This window comes from Ochotona princeps, chromosome 17 (genome assembly GCF_030435755.1).
Source record: "Ochotona princeps isolate mOchPri1 chromosome 17, mOchPri1.hap1, whole genome shotgun sequence".
NCBI classification, from domain to species: domain Eukaryota; kingdom Metazoa; phylum Chordata; class Mammalia; order Lagomorpha; family Ochotonidae; genus Ochotona; species Ochotona princeps.
The window spans coordinates 9,928,755-9,944,443 of record NC_080848.1 but is presented as its reverse complement, the minus strand read 5'-3'; the positions used below and the strand labels follow the sequence as shown (position 1 = coordinate 9,944,443).

The 15,689-nt window shown below is 52.0% G+C and overlaps 1 protein-coding gene across 1 annotated transcript in view; it reads right to left on the bottom strand.

Annotated features, from left to right (window-relative positions):
* PRKCA (protein kinase C alpha) overlaps positions 1-15,689 on the bottom strand; it is a 378,435-nt gene that overhangs the window by 27,516 nt on the left and 335,230 nt on the right. Inside the window, exons 9-13 of the mRNA XM_004592966.2 lie at positions 12,929-13,063; positions 11,966-12,139; positions 9,151-9,242; positions 6,737-6,799; positions 5,644-5,782 (exon numbers count right to left, since the gene is read on the bottom strand). Of these exons, the coding sequence (XP_004593023.1) occupies positions 5,644-5,782; positions 6,737-6,799; positions 9,151-9,242; positions 11,966-12,139; positions 12,929-13,063 (603 nt within the window). The remainder of the gene's footprint in view (positions 1-5,643; positions 5,783-6,736; positions 6,800-9,150; positions 9,243-11,965; positions 12,140-12,928; positions 13,064-15,689) is intronic.

The window sequence follows — 15,689 nt, the reverse complement described above, 5'->3', positions numbered from 1 at the left end:
AGAGCATTACTGGGGCTCTGAAAATATATGGCAGACCTGAGGCAGCAGCTCCCCAGGCCGTAGGCACCTGAGCCTGGGTCTGTAGCCCCTTTCTCCAGGGAGAGGTTGCTGGCCTTGGGTGTAGACCCCCTAGTCCACCTTGAGCTGGAGTGCCGGGGAAAATGAACAAATCTGTGTGCCTCAGTTCCAGCATTCAGAAAGCAGAACCTGAGTTGAACATTAGACAAAAGAAGGTGAAGAGGTACTCAGGCCTGGTCTCAGATAGGGGAGGCATTCATAGAGGGGCTGAAAGTCCCCCAGGGGCTGGCTGCTTCTGCAAGGCCCAGGAGGAGGGGGAATGGGAGGAGACAATCAGGGCCAAGAGATGGTTGCAGCTGTTTCCCCAGCTACAATACCCAGGAGGAGACCCAGCATGATGGTGAAGTGGGCTGGGCTGACAAAACTCGGAGGCCAGGAGAATTACAGCAAGGTGAGTTGGTCTGAGCCAAAGAACTCTTGAAAAGAAATGCGGAGAGGAACACAGTTTCTGGAGACTGCTCTCTTCCCATGTCCCCCCAAACTTTTTTTTTTTTGCAGTTTGGCAAGTGCTACTTTAGTGCCTGATGGCCTGACTGGACACACCATTGGAGCTATTCCCTGGATTTCCATTCTTCATCCCTCACTACAGCCCTCTCCCCTGGGGACAGACCTAGCTCAGGGTTGCCGAAACTGGGGTTCCTGGGTTGAGACCCCACAGACCTGCACACTCTTGGAGCCCCCAGACTGCTGCCTGGCTTTAATTCCTCTGACACTGTGTCCCGTGCGTTTTGCCCTACACCTGTCATGGTCTGGTAACTGAACCCAGGAGTTCCCTGGATCCCACAGCCTTCCTCTCCTGTTGCTGCGGGGACCTGCAGACTCTGAACAGAATGTCTGACTGAGCCACGGCCCTCGTAGAGCTTTACGGAATGGACAAACGGAGAGAATCCGAGCACACGCAGTCCATCCATCCCAGGCCAAGGAGACACACCAAGGATGAACCAGGAGTGTGCACTGGAGCTCAGCCAGGACAGGGGACCTGCATGGGGGACATCTGGACACAGACCTGAAGGAGAGGGAAGCGGGGAGCCATGTGAACATCCAGGACAGGACACCTGGGAGAGGGGATGTGAGGAGGCACAGTCTAGGGGAGGAGGACATCTGAGGCCCAATGAATGGCAAGAAAGTCTGGCTCTGCTCAGCATCAGGCTCAGGAAGAAGGGAGTTGAGACGCAGGGGGGAGTGCGAAGGCAGAAAACCAAGGGTTCCCAACACTACCTCTAGCTGTGCTCCTGGGGCTGCCTCCAGCACCTCATACTACCCCCGACATCCCTTCTTCCTCTGGGCTCCTCAGCACCTGGCTGTTCCTGGGCAGTGCCCAGTACTGAGCCACTCCTGCTCTCCTGCTCCAGGACTACTGAGCTAGACTGGGGATGGGCACCAAGCTGGACAGCTGCTGTGCCACCTCCTGCTTTCCTGGCCCCAGGGTGCGCTGGGGGGATTAGATAGACATTGCTGCCCACCTCCTGGAGCTGCTCAACCCCAGGTATTACAGTCCCCAAAGATGCTGCTGCTCTTTCAGGACCACTGGCTCCTGGTAGCTTTTCTTCTCCCCTCCTCCACCTCCTGCCGTGCCTGTCTGTTTGACCTCTGCATCCTTGGCCACTTCTGACTCATGGACATGTGCCTTCCTCAGGCTCCCCACACCAACAGCTCTTGCTTCCTTCTATCTCTCGGGACTTGCTGGGTCTTTCCACTCAGACCTGATGGGTGGGTCCTCCCTGAACGGCTCCTGAGACAAGGGCACAGCTGATGGCCCACTGAGTAAATCTTGTAAACGTTGCTGTTCTCGCTGTTAGGCTAGAGCCCACTTGGAACAACTGGGCAGCTGCCACATGGGAATGCAGGTGTCCAGGTGCTGTCACAAGCATCCCTGGGCATCACTGAACTGGAATTCCTGTATGGATATGGCCAAGAGGCCACACCCAGGAACGGTGTCCAAATCCCTGTTCTCATTCAGTGCTCACCCCGCAGAGGACACTGCCCCTCACTGAGTGGTAGCTGGCCCTGGGGCGAGTGAGCACACCCCTAAATGTCTCCCTTGGTGAGTCATCTAGAGGGATCATCTGTCGTTGCCCAGAAGGATATATCTCAGCTATGTCTCTGTATCCACACCCGCTGGGTCTCAGTCAACATTCTAAACAGTCTCCAGGCCCAAGGACCACCTAGCAGGTTGGCAGGGAGGGCCTTCAAGCTGGGCACCCCAGGCTTGTAATAGTGCCTGTGCCACTGCGGGCAGCAGCAGTGTTGCTGGCTCACCCTTGGTGTCCCCACAAGGGGAAATGCCAGGGTCAACAGCTGGGCATGATTCCCAGTCGCTGACTATGTCCGACTGAGCACCACTCAGGGCCCTGGATTCAGTCTGGGTGGTCTCCCGTGAGCTGTCAGCGACAAGATGGTCTCCAATCAAGTGCTCAGGCTGACTGCTTCTTTCTCTCATGAGCCTGCAGACAACACATCATGGGTGGCAAAAATGCCCAGACTCTCAGGGCCTCTGCTCAGGTGTGAACTGTGACTGCTCAGAGGACATGCTCAGAGCAGCCGATCAAGTGCATGGTTTAGCCTACCCTGCTGCAGCGAGGCTGTGAGGAAGACACCACTTGAACAAGCCTGGCTCCCACACAGTAGAGTACACAGAAGGACACTGCTGGGAGTAAGCTCTCTTGTGCCAGGAAAGAGCGGGCAGTGCTGCAACCTGGAATTGTGACGCTTGCTGCCGGCACCCTTCCCACACCTGCTAACTGACTGGCACAGGGACCGTGAGGTCTGACAACATTCTCCATCAGCCTTCTCTTCTCATCCTCTCTGTGCCTGCCACCCTATGCCTCTTCCATGGGCACCTGCTCACAGCTGTGGGTGCTGCTGCCTGTCTCCACCTGTCTGGGCTGCCTAAGGAGATGTCGGAGCGTTAATTGATTTCGTGGTGTTTGAACAAATAGTCATGAATGTGTGCGCCTCTGTGTGGCCTGCTAAGGTAAATGCCATCTCAGGTAACTATTTTGCATCTGCCCGACAGGACGATTTACACAGGGGATGGGATTATTTTAACCTCAGAGCAAACTCTGCAACCTTGAACGTGTCTGGTACACTCTGCTGCAGCTATGCGTGTGGGCACAAATGTCAACCCCCCGAATGCCAGGAGGAAAAATGCTGATAAAGGTGAAACAAGCGCAAGTGATTGTGGATCGATTTCATGCAGCACGATGGATCTTTTTTTTGTTTGTTTTTCCTGTGAAGGTCAAGTGAGATCTAAACACAGTGTTTGGGTCCTGCCTGTTTGCACGGATGTCACCTCTTCTAAGGCGCAGGCACCTGGCCGGCCCCTCTCCGATGTGTTTTGTTTTCCTGGTGGCACAGTAGAAGCACATACCAAGGGCAGGTTGCAGGCAGGTTGGTATGGTGAGCTGCACAAAGGCCTGGAGGCGGCATGGACTTGGAGTCCAGGCTTTGTGGTTGCTGACGAGACGGCCTCAAGCAGCCACTTGCTGCCTCAATCACCTCATCTGGAACATGGGTCTGAAGCTCTCATGCCTACAGGGTGTGTGCTGAGGGTTAAATGCTTACGGTACCTTGCACACTGCAGGCACTTGACAAGTGGAAGCTGCACCCTCTCTCAGGACACACACAGTGGGTCTAAGGAGAGTCATAATGACTGCAGAAAGGACGTAATGTAGAGCAAGAACTTACTATTCTCGGAGGCCCAGAGTTACAGAGATGTGCCATGTGTATGGTTATGTATAACTGCTGGAGGAAGGTGGGGTGTCTGTCCTGGATAGAATGTTACCTCCATGCACAGGACAGACCAAATGATCTCACTGTTGGAAATTGTTGGTGGGACTTGAAATCCCATACATCTACAGCAGGCTGATTTTTCAGCTGTTAGTTTTGCATAGCCTGGGAAACAGCCATGGGCAGGGGAAAAATGTTCCCTACCCTTACCAGGGGTAAGGAAAGGTCAGGAGATAGGTTTCCCTGGAAAGCTTCCAGAAGGAGCTGGTTCTGGCCTCTCCAACTGTCAGATGGCAAGTCTGTGTCATGCCCGTGTTTCCATTTGCATTTTAGGCTGGCAGAGCTGTGACTGTTTGTTACTGTGGTGACAGGAGACTACATGCAAAAGTACTGAACAAGATAACAAGGACAAGGCTTCTCAGGCGGGCAGACTTAAGGATAAGGAAAATCTCTCAGGGCTCAACGCCAGAAGTCATTTGATCTCTGGAGCCGTGGCCTGAAAGAAGATATTCAAAGCCACCTTTATTCCTGAAAATGCTGCCATCCTCAGTCCCTAGGCTTCTGTAATACATCCATTGGGCTGACCCACAAAGCTGGTGAGGTCCATGACCTCGGCTTGCTTGGTACCTGTCGGGCGTGGGAAACCTTCAAACAGGCTGTGTGTCAGCAGGGACTGTGTGGTTCCAGCCCACCTCTCTAGTCTTCGTATCTCAGAACCAGGACTTGCTATGTCGCTCACGCTGTACCTGGGAGAGGCTAATGCAAGAGTGCTTCTGGCGGAAAAGCCCAGTGAGCCCCCTGTCCCCTCTGTTCCTGCAATTTCAAATTTGCATTTCTAAGTGAGCACTCAGCTTTCATACCAAACAGGTCCCTCACAAATGCATCAACATCAGCTTCCCCCCCTCTAGAAGACGGACTGTTAGCCAGGGTCATGCCAGAGGCAGGCTCTTATTCAGGACACTTGGAGTCCTCAAAGCAAGTGTACACAGATGATACAATTATCCCCAACTTGCCACTAAAAAGATGGGGGTCCAGTGGGGTTCAGGAACACACCTGAGTTCCCACAGAGCCAGGAGTGCACCTTATGTGGTCTGGCTCCTGAGTGTCTGGCTTCTGTAATACCTCCAAGATCAATGTGGGACAGACAGCGTGCCCAGGGAAGGTGGCAGCTGCTGCCCACGGCTGCTGTGAGGGCGTGGGCTGCCCACTGCTGCCTTCTACCCTGGCTGGGAAAAGGACTATTGCATCCTCAGGGCTGAATGTGGACAGAGAGCTGGCTGCACAGCAACCCAGCGAAGTAACTTATTCTGTCACCAGCATGTAGCAAACTTTACAAAGTAAGAAAAAAAAATCCTCCATTTGTGCTGTCATAAAGGCAGGGCTGCACTCCCACTGCTGTAAAGCTCCGGATCCTGGGACCACCTTGCTCCTAAGCACACTAAGGTGTACTTCGGGGGCCTGATCCACTTGGATGCTGCTCCCACGCCATTCTTGCCAACACTTCCTTAGCCAGCCTCTCCAGGCAGGGCATTTTTCACAAGCTCCCTGCACTCAACAGTGTTTCTTTGACTAGGTTGACCATGGCAATGCAAGGTATGTATTTTATGATGCACCTAGTGCGCGTGCTCGCTCGCTCTCTCTCTCTCTCTCTCTCTCTCTCTCTCTCCCTCTCTCTCTCTCTCACACACACACACACACACACACACGGACAGGAGCCTTCCTATACGTGAGGGGCTCGCCTGCTTCCATTTTGTCTTTCAATCCTTGTCCAGTTCAGTCTATCTGGTTGTCACAAGGCAACCTGCACTCTGACCACAGGAGGGCTGGGCTCCCTACCTCTGGGGCGATGTAATCTGGAGTCCCACAGAAGGTCCTGGTCGTGACCCCATCCATCATGTGCTCCTTGCACATCCCAAAGTCGGCAATTTTGATGTGTCCTTCTGAATCCAGCATGACATTGTCGAGTTTCAGATCCCTGCAAAGAAGCGGGTTAGCATCAGATCCTTGGTCTGCAGCTGCTTAAACACAAGGGCGTTCAGCTGGATGGACTGCAAGTCCAGGGACCAGAAAGGACTACTTCTATCTCATCAGAACCTAAGACGGAGCCTGGGATATGGCAGGGTCCGTACTGAAGGGATGATTTAAGAGCTGAATTTGTGGGGCTGGCATTGTGGCACAGTGAGTTAAGTCCCTGCCTATGGCACCATCATAACATATGGGCACCAGTTAGAGAGACCTAGCTGCTCTACTTTCTATCCAACTCCTTGCTACTGGCCTGGGCAAGCAGCCAAAGATGGCACAAATGTTTGGGTCCCTGCACCCAAATGGCAGGAGACCTGGAAGAAGCTCCAGGTGCCTGGCTTTGGCTTGGCAAAGCCCTAGCCTCTGTAGCCATTTGAAGAGTGGACTAGCAAGTGGAATGATCTTTCTTAGTTTCAGCCTCTCTTTGTGCCTTTCAAAAAAAAAGGAAACAAGTTAGTAATTTCCAATCTTGCTGGACATATTAATGCCCACATACCAGTCATTTCATTTATGAATGAAATGGGGAAAGGGGAGGTAGTTAACATACCACAATACCGGAAGACATCTTTCTTCCATGGGCATCAGATTTTTGGGCAGCTAATGCCAGCAAGGATCTAATCCAACAGTTTCCACCTTGCCTCTCCCCCAGATTCCCACATGTCTCTCCTGCTGAGGACATATAAGAGTAACAGAAAGTCAATGCTCAGCACTGCCTGACCTCTGTTCTAGATAAAAGGCACTAGGAAGGAGCTGTTGTAGAGAAAATCAAGACACCAGAAGGTGACCCTGACTTGTCCCCAGGCTACTCTATTGCTCGGGACAAATGTCAGCTCCCCGTCTGAAGGCCCCATGGCAGCCCTCAGGGACCTGGCAAACCTCTCCACCATGTGGCTGCTTTGATACACACCTATAGATGATGCCTCTTTTATGAAGGAAGAACAATCCGATGGAAATCTCGGCCGCATAGAACCTGCAAAAGAAAGCGCACTTGAGAGGGCTGCTTGCTTCCTGGGCCTTCTACATCCTTCTTATCTTCAGCATCAACAAGAAGGTAAGACTCCAGGGCTGTCAGAGATCAGTGTCACTCTCCTATGCCCTTCCAAATCTTGGCCCTTTACCCGCCATCTTATTACTCCAGTTCACCCAAGAATGGTCCAGCCAATAGACAGTAAGGCAGGTGTACTCCGGCCTGCGTAAGGTGGACAGGCAATTAACTGCCTACAATGTACTTTCTTATATACTCATTCAAAGAACGAACACTTGTCCAAGCGTTCTGTATCAGGAGTGATAGTGGAGTGGACAAGATTTCCACTTTCCTACTCCTGGGCGGGATACCATGGCATCTGAAATCACAAACACTCCCAGAAGACAAAGCTTAGTGGGTAACGGATTCTTCAGGGAGTTAATTCAGCTTGTTCCCTAAGTGCTGAAATAAATGGGACACACACCATGATTCACACTTGAGTTTACCCCGTTAAATAATTCATCATAAAGAGCAGTGACTACTACCATTTCAAAATCATTAGTGGGTTAATATCCGAAACTCAGACGAAATGCCAGAGGATGTTTTAAAAAATCTGCATGCCATTTAGGAGCCTTTGAAGTTGGGAGATCTGTAGTGCAATCATCACACCCAGGAGGCTTAAAATAAGCACACATGTCCACATACACGTGTATGTGGAGCCCACCACCATGGAGATCGACTCATCCCAGGTGTGGGGTTGTGGGGGGGGGCAGGAAGAAAAGCACGGGGCTGCAGGTGGCTGTAACATCTCAAGCTTTTCAATATTATTCAAAAAAGATCTGCTCTCCACCCTCCCCCCCCCCCCCCCCACTGACCACACAAATACAGCAGAAGGCTATTGGATAAGACTCCTTTATGCCACTCTGTAAGGCAGGGCTTCTGCTACCTGTTCCTTACAGCTCTGCCCTATTTTACAATCTCAGCATCTCTGTGTTTCCTAAACAATCATGTGAAAGCCAGGGATAAGGACAGGCATTTCTGAAAACTAAAGTAAAAATCAAAGCAGAGAAATCCCCGGTCACCTTCCTTAAGCCTGCTACCACAGAATTCCCAGTATTAACTGCCTTCAGTTAATCTTGCCCAAGGTGGGTCATCTCAGGTGGGCTAAAATTTCTTCCAGTTTATCTTTCAGACTGAACATGGGTCAGAATCCTGCGAGCATCTGCCAACTTGATTATTTAGGGAGCGAGCCCACTGTGACCTCTGGGAGGAACACACACTGCTGTGAGCGTCGGCTTCCGCTGACTGTCCTGACACTTTCCGCCCCTGAGAAGGGAGACGGCTGACCGCCCACGGACATGGGAGAATCCTCCACCTTCTCCAGCAGCCCAAGCCTCCCTCCCAGACTGCGACTCCTACATTCTGGGATCCAAAGCTCACCTTGGGGACGCCTGCCCAGCTGAATGTAATTCCCTCTCCCTATCCTCTCAGGGGTTGCCACGCCCCCATGTGCCCTGCCTTGGTGGGGTTTCCCTCTCTCCCTCCCCCAATCAAGGACCACATTCTGCTTTCCACACCCAGTCAGTTTCCCACAGACACCTGCTCCTCTTCAGTTAGGGATCAAGCACCAGTGATAGTTCTGTTCCTTCTCCCCCACCATGGTTCTCTGAGACCACCCCCACCTCCCCCACCCCCAACCCCCCACCCCCCCACTCCCCCACCCCCGGCACCAGCCGCCACATTCCTACCCATTCCTCCTCCCTTTCATGGCCACAGGGCTTGGTCAATTGCCACTCTTGTGTCAAGTCCCAGCAAAACTCTCCCTTTTCCTCATCCCATGCACGCCCCCTCCTGCTGCTCCTCCTGAACATGCTGACCTACAGGTTCCTGCAAGGCTCTCCCACATTCCTAAAGCACCTGCTTCCCTCCCTCCCCAATTCAGGAGGCTTGTGTGGTTCCCTGGGTAGTCTCTTACATGACAGGAATATGTTACAATTGCTGAATTACTCCTCTAAGTTCTGCTGGGACCAGGCGCTCCCCAGGGGCAGGGGCCACCTCCTGGGGTACTCAGTGGGTGTGCAGTTCCTATTGTTTTTCCACAAATGGAAAAACAACTCCGTCCAGGAGGCTGGGACTGGATGATGCTGGGATATGGCAGCATCTCCCATTTACTGGCAAATAAATCAAACCACTCCTTAGAAAGCACCCACATGGACTCTGCCAATAAGGTTGCCCCACGGGGAGGCCATGGTGCCCAAGCCCAATGAACAGAATCGCCCTCCAGTGTCTGATCTGGCAGAGGTTCCCACTGGGGGGAGTGGGCTGCCCGGAGGGAGGGACTTACGGTCAGTACTCACACTGCCTGTGGCTCCTTAAACTTCCCCACTTGTTGGATGTGGTACATGAGGTCTCCGCCGTTGACGTATTCCATGACGAAGTACAGCCGATCCTGCGGACCAAGGCCCACACGTGAGCAGAGGACTCCCTTCGCTCCTCACGGCCATGTTTTGTTTTCTTACTTGCCTCACTGACCGGCCACATTTGCAGTACTGCTCCATGTGGAACACCTCAACTTTTTTTTTTAAAGATCTTTCATCTGCTTGTTCTTTCCCCAAATGACCATAATGGCCAGAGCTGAGCCAATCTGAAGCCAGAGCTTCCTCCAGATCTTACACATGGGTCCCAAGGCTTTGGACTGTCCTCTGCTGCTTTCCCAGGCCACAAGTAGGGAGCTGGACAGGACATGGTGCAGCCAGGACATGAATTGGCATCCATATGGTTTGCCACTTGGAGATGGAGGATTGGCCATTTGAGCCAAAGTGCCAATCTCAAATTGGTTTTTTTTCCCTCCCAAACAAAGGATCAGTGACATGCCCTTTGCATAAGGATTGTGGGGTGTACAAAACAGTTATGTGATTCAGAACTATTAATTCTTAGCATGTCTTCCACTTGAGTGACACTCAGCTCCCTACAACAGGACCGGCCTTGAAGTTCCCAGGCTCATAACGCATTTCTAAGCCAGAGACGGTGTGAAGGCTGCGCGCTGGTGAACAAACACATCCGAAGTAGTGGTTCTTGGGACACCAAATGCTGAAAGGCTGGCGTGCTACGTCTAGAATACATGGCGTGCTACTGTTCAACGTGTCTGAACGAATGTCTGCAAACTGGCTAAGGTTGGGTGTATGAATTACAGACACTCACTATAGCATACTGGACAGAGAAAAGTGCAGGCCATACACAGAAAAGTTATTACTCTGATAAATGCTCCTCTGTGGCTGTCACATATCCTAGTATTGACTTTCTACCTTGTGTCACTGTGTTCCACGTGTTGGCCTCATGAAGGGTATGTGCATCATAGAACTATGTCTGTGTGTTCATGAGGACACCACACTAACAGTGGCATACAAGAGCAGGGGCAGCATTGTGGCACAGAGGGGTCAAGTCACCATCACTGTCTGTAACATTAGCATCCTGTATGAGCACTGGTTCAAGTCCCGGCTGTCCCACCTCCAATCTACCTTCTGCTGATGCAGCTGGGAAAAGCAGCCCAAGAAGGCCTGAGGGCCTGGATCCCTGCACCCATCTGGGACACCCGGGTGGAGTTTCAGGCCTGGTTTTGATATGGCCCAGCCTCAGCAGCTGCATCCATTTTACGAGTGAAGATCTCCATATGTGTGTTTTCTGCATCTGTCTCTCTGCCTTTAAAAAACCCACAACCCACCAAAACTCTAACATTGCAGCCTACCAAGGTAAAAGCTGACCTCTGTTCTCCTCCAGCAAACATCCCCATCTCACAGAGGTTATTAAACATTACAGTGTTGCAGAGGCAGCAAAACAAAGGGATGAAACTGGTGCTAATAGTCAGAAAAATGGCTCTGGGAGCTTCCCTCCCCAGCGTTCCCATTACGGACTTTAATTTCATCTCCCTCTTCGTTTTGTAGCTTTCCGGAGCAGTGTAACCAGGGTTACCGGGTCTGGGCTGGCGACTGGTTTGCCTCCAGCTCAGTCAGCTCGCGGCTGCCGCTCAGCGGCCGGCACCTGCCACTGCAGGCTTCTCTGGGCCTCCAGGCTGTAGCTGTGTTGTGATGCTGATCTTGTGGAGCCAGCTGGTAACCCAGGAGAGTCTCCTCCCCTGAGCTTCTAAAGAAAGACATCAAATACAAAGCTGCCTTCTTGACCAGTTGAAGATAATCATTTTAAGAGGGACAAGGGCAGCTACTAGTGAGTGAGTCACATGTAAAAAGGGACAGAAGGCTGTCGCTGGCAATGCCTCACTGTGGGACTCCTTGGGGCCACTGGCAAGCCCCCATCTGACTGGTCAGGGCCCTCTGTGATAGGGTTCAACAACATTTTTCCTTAGAGGCCCACCCAGTAAACATCTAATGCTCCGTGGGTTCCCTACAACTGCCGTCCTCACTTCTACCTTCATCATGTGCAAAAGCAGCCAGGGGTGACTGGAAACTTGAACTTCATGTGACTTTCACACAAGATAATGTTGTCTGGGTTTTCTGGGGGAAGTGGGTGTTTCTTCAGGTTCACTGGCCAGAGACAACAGGCCACAGTTAAACAAGAATGCATTCTTTTAAGAAGCTGAGTCCCCCAGTGTCCTGGTGCCATGCTTGGCAGCTGGACCAGCAGTCTGAAACAGCTGGGACTGTGAGTGAGTTTTATGCTTCTATACCTCTGGGGTCTTAACACCAAGCCTGGCATGAGCCCTGTGAATACCGCCAAGCGATGGGTTCCAGGGCTTTCTCCTGGGTGTCCCCAATAGAAAATGGCCTAGTGTCTGTACCTAACCTGTACACATTCCTCCACATGCTTTAAACCAGCTTCGGAGCACCTCTAACATGCCACTCAAAGCCAATGCCAACCCAAGAGTCGGGGGACAAGGTGGGGACAAGGTGGAGACCAGTTCTGCATGTGTTTAGTGAAGATGCAACTTTCCCCCCAATATTTCTGCTCTGCAGGTGACTGGCTTTGAGAATGTGGCACTCATCCCTCAGATGCTGAATTAAATGGAACGAACCCCAAGCCTCAAGGCAAGGATGTCAGAGAGGATGGATGTCCCCAGCATACCCGAGGCAGAGGAATAAGGGCCAGTCCTGCCTCCTGCAGCCTTCTTGTGGGCAGCGCTGGCTCAGCCGGTGCCCCGAGGGTACCCCATGTCCTTACCACTGTCTGGAAGCAGGAGTGCAGCTGCGTCAGGAAGGGTGGCTTGTCCAGCAGGGCCAGGACCCGCTTTTCCACCATGGTGCACTCCACATCATCGTCCTGAATCACCACGTCCTTCTTCAGGATTTTGATGGCGTACAGCTCTTCCGTTCCCTTTCGGTCTGCCAGCATCACCTGAGGACAGACCAAGGCTCGGTTGGCTGATCATTTCCAAGCAGACACCTGGTATGTGGAAGGATGGCTGGGGAGGGGGTGGCCAGGTGACAGTTCATGTGGATTTGCAGAGTGTGTGATGGAAAAACATGAATGAAACGTCTAAGCCAGGTCCGAAATACTGCACATCACCACGACTCAACCCCTCAAGCATCTGCCTGACACTTACACTGCTGGTGTCCATGTGCTATGTACCGTGTAGTGTGCTGACATGGGATGGTGCAACTTTGGCTACTGGTAGGAATGGACAACCTGGTGAACAGGGATCATTCTGAATCAGTTGTCTGGGAGCACATTCCTTGGGTGAAATGTGACTGAGCTTTATAATCTCATGAGTCAGGAACCAGGACAAACAGGAGGGCAGGACGGAAGCTGGTTCCTGGGTCCATCATGAGGATGGGGACCATGAAAGTGAAGCTAGAGACAGCCTGGCTGTGGAGGACCCCGTTTTGGTGCCTCTGCATGGCTACCTCTGCAGACCCTAAGTCATTGTTTATGTTTTAGTTGTGGAAATTACTCATTTACCCAATGTTCTGGAATATTCATCCTGCAAAATACCTGCTGCTGCGGCTCTTTGCATACAGTTGCTTTTCAGGAAACAAGAAGGAACCATGGGAAGAATGGGCACAAACAGTAGGGAGACCTAATGAGCTGTTCTGCGTATCTCTAAGCGCAACTAGTTCCCTCCGCCTCCTCCCCAGCCTGCGAATCCTGGATAAGCCCCTCTGCCTTGCACAGAATCGTCCTCACCTTCCCGAAACTCCCTTTTCCCAGCACCATGAGGAAGTTGAAGTCGGTCAGCTTCACTCTGTCCAGGTTGTTGGAAGGCTTCCGGTCTTCGGAGGAACTGATCACCTTGTTGCCAGCGGGCCCCAGCTTGGCTTTCTAAACAAGCACAGACAGAAACAGCAATTGGTCATTCTTCCAGGGGAAGAGAGACGGGGAGAGGCAAGATGGGCAAGCAGCCATTTGAAAAACTCAGGTCCTTCCATCCGTCAGTGGCTCCTCTTTGCCTCTGGCAACAGGTAGCCGAGCACCAGCTGGTGGATGGCAAGAAGAGGGATTCTTTCCTTGACTGATGCCAAGGAGTCAGAAGCTGCTCTGGGTAGGTTGGCTCTAACTCTGGGATGTTGCAGTCAACTTGTTTGGGGGGACGGAAATACAGCCCTCCAGGCCTGTTGATATCATGAAGGAAAGAAACCGTGTACCGCTGTTTTCCTTATTTGTAGATTTTTTCCAATTTAAAATTAATTCACATATAGAGTGAACTTGCTCCACCAAAGGCAGGAGAACAGTCCTCTAGCCATTACAGGGAGCTGCACAAATGGCTAGCTCTGAGGTGACTTACAGCTGCTTTCAAGCGCACGAGGAGTTGAACCTACAGAGGGAAATGAGGATACCTCTGAGAAGATGGTTTCCTGTGCATCCCACAGTGCCCACTTGGGAACTGTCTGGTCTGTGATGGGGAAGGAATGAATAAGAGCATCCAAAAAGCAGACACAAGACACACACCACCCACTTGACTCTCACAGTCACTCTGAGCTCAGGGTCATGGGGGAATGAGGAGAACTCAGTGAAAAAAGGGACCCCATGGGATTAACATAACAGCCAATGAAGGGGCCCCTTAAGAAATCAGAGAAACCCAGCCCCATGAGATTCTGCACTAAGAACATCTGTCTGATAGCATCCATGGTCCAGCAGACCAGCTGACCCTCTATGGCAATAACCCTGAGCCCCAGGGCCAAGACTTGCTTTGGGTCCACTCTTCACTGGAGAGGACGCCCTCTTCCCCATGGCAGCACACTTGAGCGGCCAGGACATCACAGCAGCCCACACCTCTGTGGTGAGGTGACTGTGAAGATGGCAAGGAAGACATTCCAGGAAGCTTAGCAGGAATCAAAGCACTGGCAGGGCTGGCTCTTTGCTCAAGGGCAAACAGGTGACTTCCATCTTTTCCTTCAGCGAGACAGAAAGCTTAACTGGGACTTACCACCATCATCCCCTCTGCAAGCACCAGCTTCCCTGCCACCCACCGTCAGGGAGACAGCTGCTTCACATGGCAGCCACCAGCAGGTTCTGGCTTCCAGACCCTCACATGTGCTCAATGCTTCAGGAACGGGAAGGTCCCTATCGGATGCCACAGGAACAAGTCACTAAGATGGGGACCAGGCCACGTGCTCTGACGACCAGAGAACAATCTTGGAACATTACAGCATGGCCCTACAGTGTTGACATCAAGGCTGCCAAGTGCTGAACATGGCTGTGTCTGATGGGGAGTTCAAACACTCCCTCTGAAGTGGCAGTTCGGGAGTTTGGCAAGAGGAGCAGGAGCAGAGCACACTCGAATCAATATCAAAACACCTGTGCATGGCGCCGTGCAAAATAGAAAACCTAGACCGTGTTGGATGGCTGAGGCTTCAATACTCTGTGCAGGGACGAGGGAAGAGGAAGGGCAGGCTATTGGTGGTCTTCTAGGGGCAGGAAATGATGTTCAGGGTGAACAAAGGAGCCCAGGGAGCAGGCAGTGATCTGAGACAGGTCCCTGGGCTCTGGGGGTGGTATATGATTCTCACTGACTCCTTCAAGACAGGGAGTATAGTTCCTGGGGGCGGACACTTCATGGAGATCTGGAAGTGTCCCCCTTGGCATATGTGTTCCTTGGGGAGCTGGGGGAGTTTTGACTGCTTTCCCAGGCCACAAGCAGGGAGCTGGATGGGAAGTGGAGCTGCCGGGATTAGAACCGGCGCCCATATGGGATCCCAGCGCGTTCAAGGTGAGGACTTTAGCCGCTAGGCCACGCCACCGGACCCGAGCTGGGGGAGTTTTGGAGAACAGCCTTCCCTGCACTGGCTGCCCCTAGCTGTAACTCCTTTTGGAGACAAAGTGGAATATTTTGGGATGCAGTTTTGTGAGACCTAACATACTCCACTTCTACTAGCAGAAAGAATGGTGGGCAATTTGTGGGTCCTCGGGAAATACTAAAGTCTATGAAGACACAACATGAGCAGAGAAGACTCCTGGCTGCGCTGCCCCCTTGGGCAGAGGGTGCGAGAAAGTCAGGACTTGACCACTCAGGTTTCTCAATGTACCACCACTTAGTCCTCCAACTACCTGCCCCAGGAATGATCCTGATCTGTGGGTCCGTGAACTAGAAAAAAACAGGAATCAGCTTTGTGGCATAGGGGTTAATGCTGCCCTCTGTGATGCTGGCATCTTATGCAGACATCCTATACATTTTATGTCCCAGCTGCCCCATTTGTGATCCAGCTCCCTGCTAATGGCCTGAGAAACAGTGGGAGATGACCCAAATCACTCCCACGGCAGACTTGGAGGAAGCTCCTGGCTCCTGGTTCCTGCCTGGCGCAGCCACGGCCATTGCAGGTCTTACTGATACCTGTCTTCTGGGATCCCTTCTTCTTTTTAAAGATGTATTTTTCTTGGAAAGGCAGATTTACAGAGAGAAGGAGAGACAGGAAGAATAATCTTTTGTCCATTGGTTCACTTCCCAAGT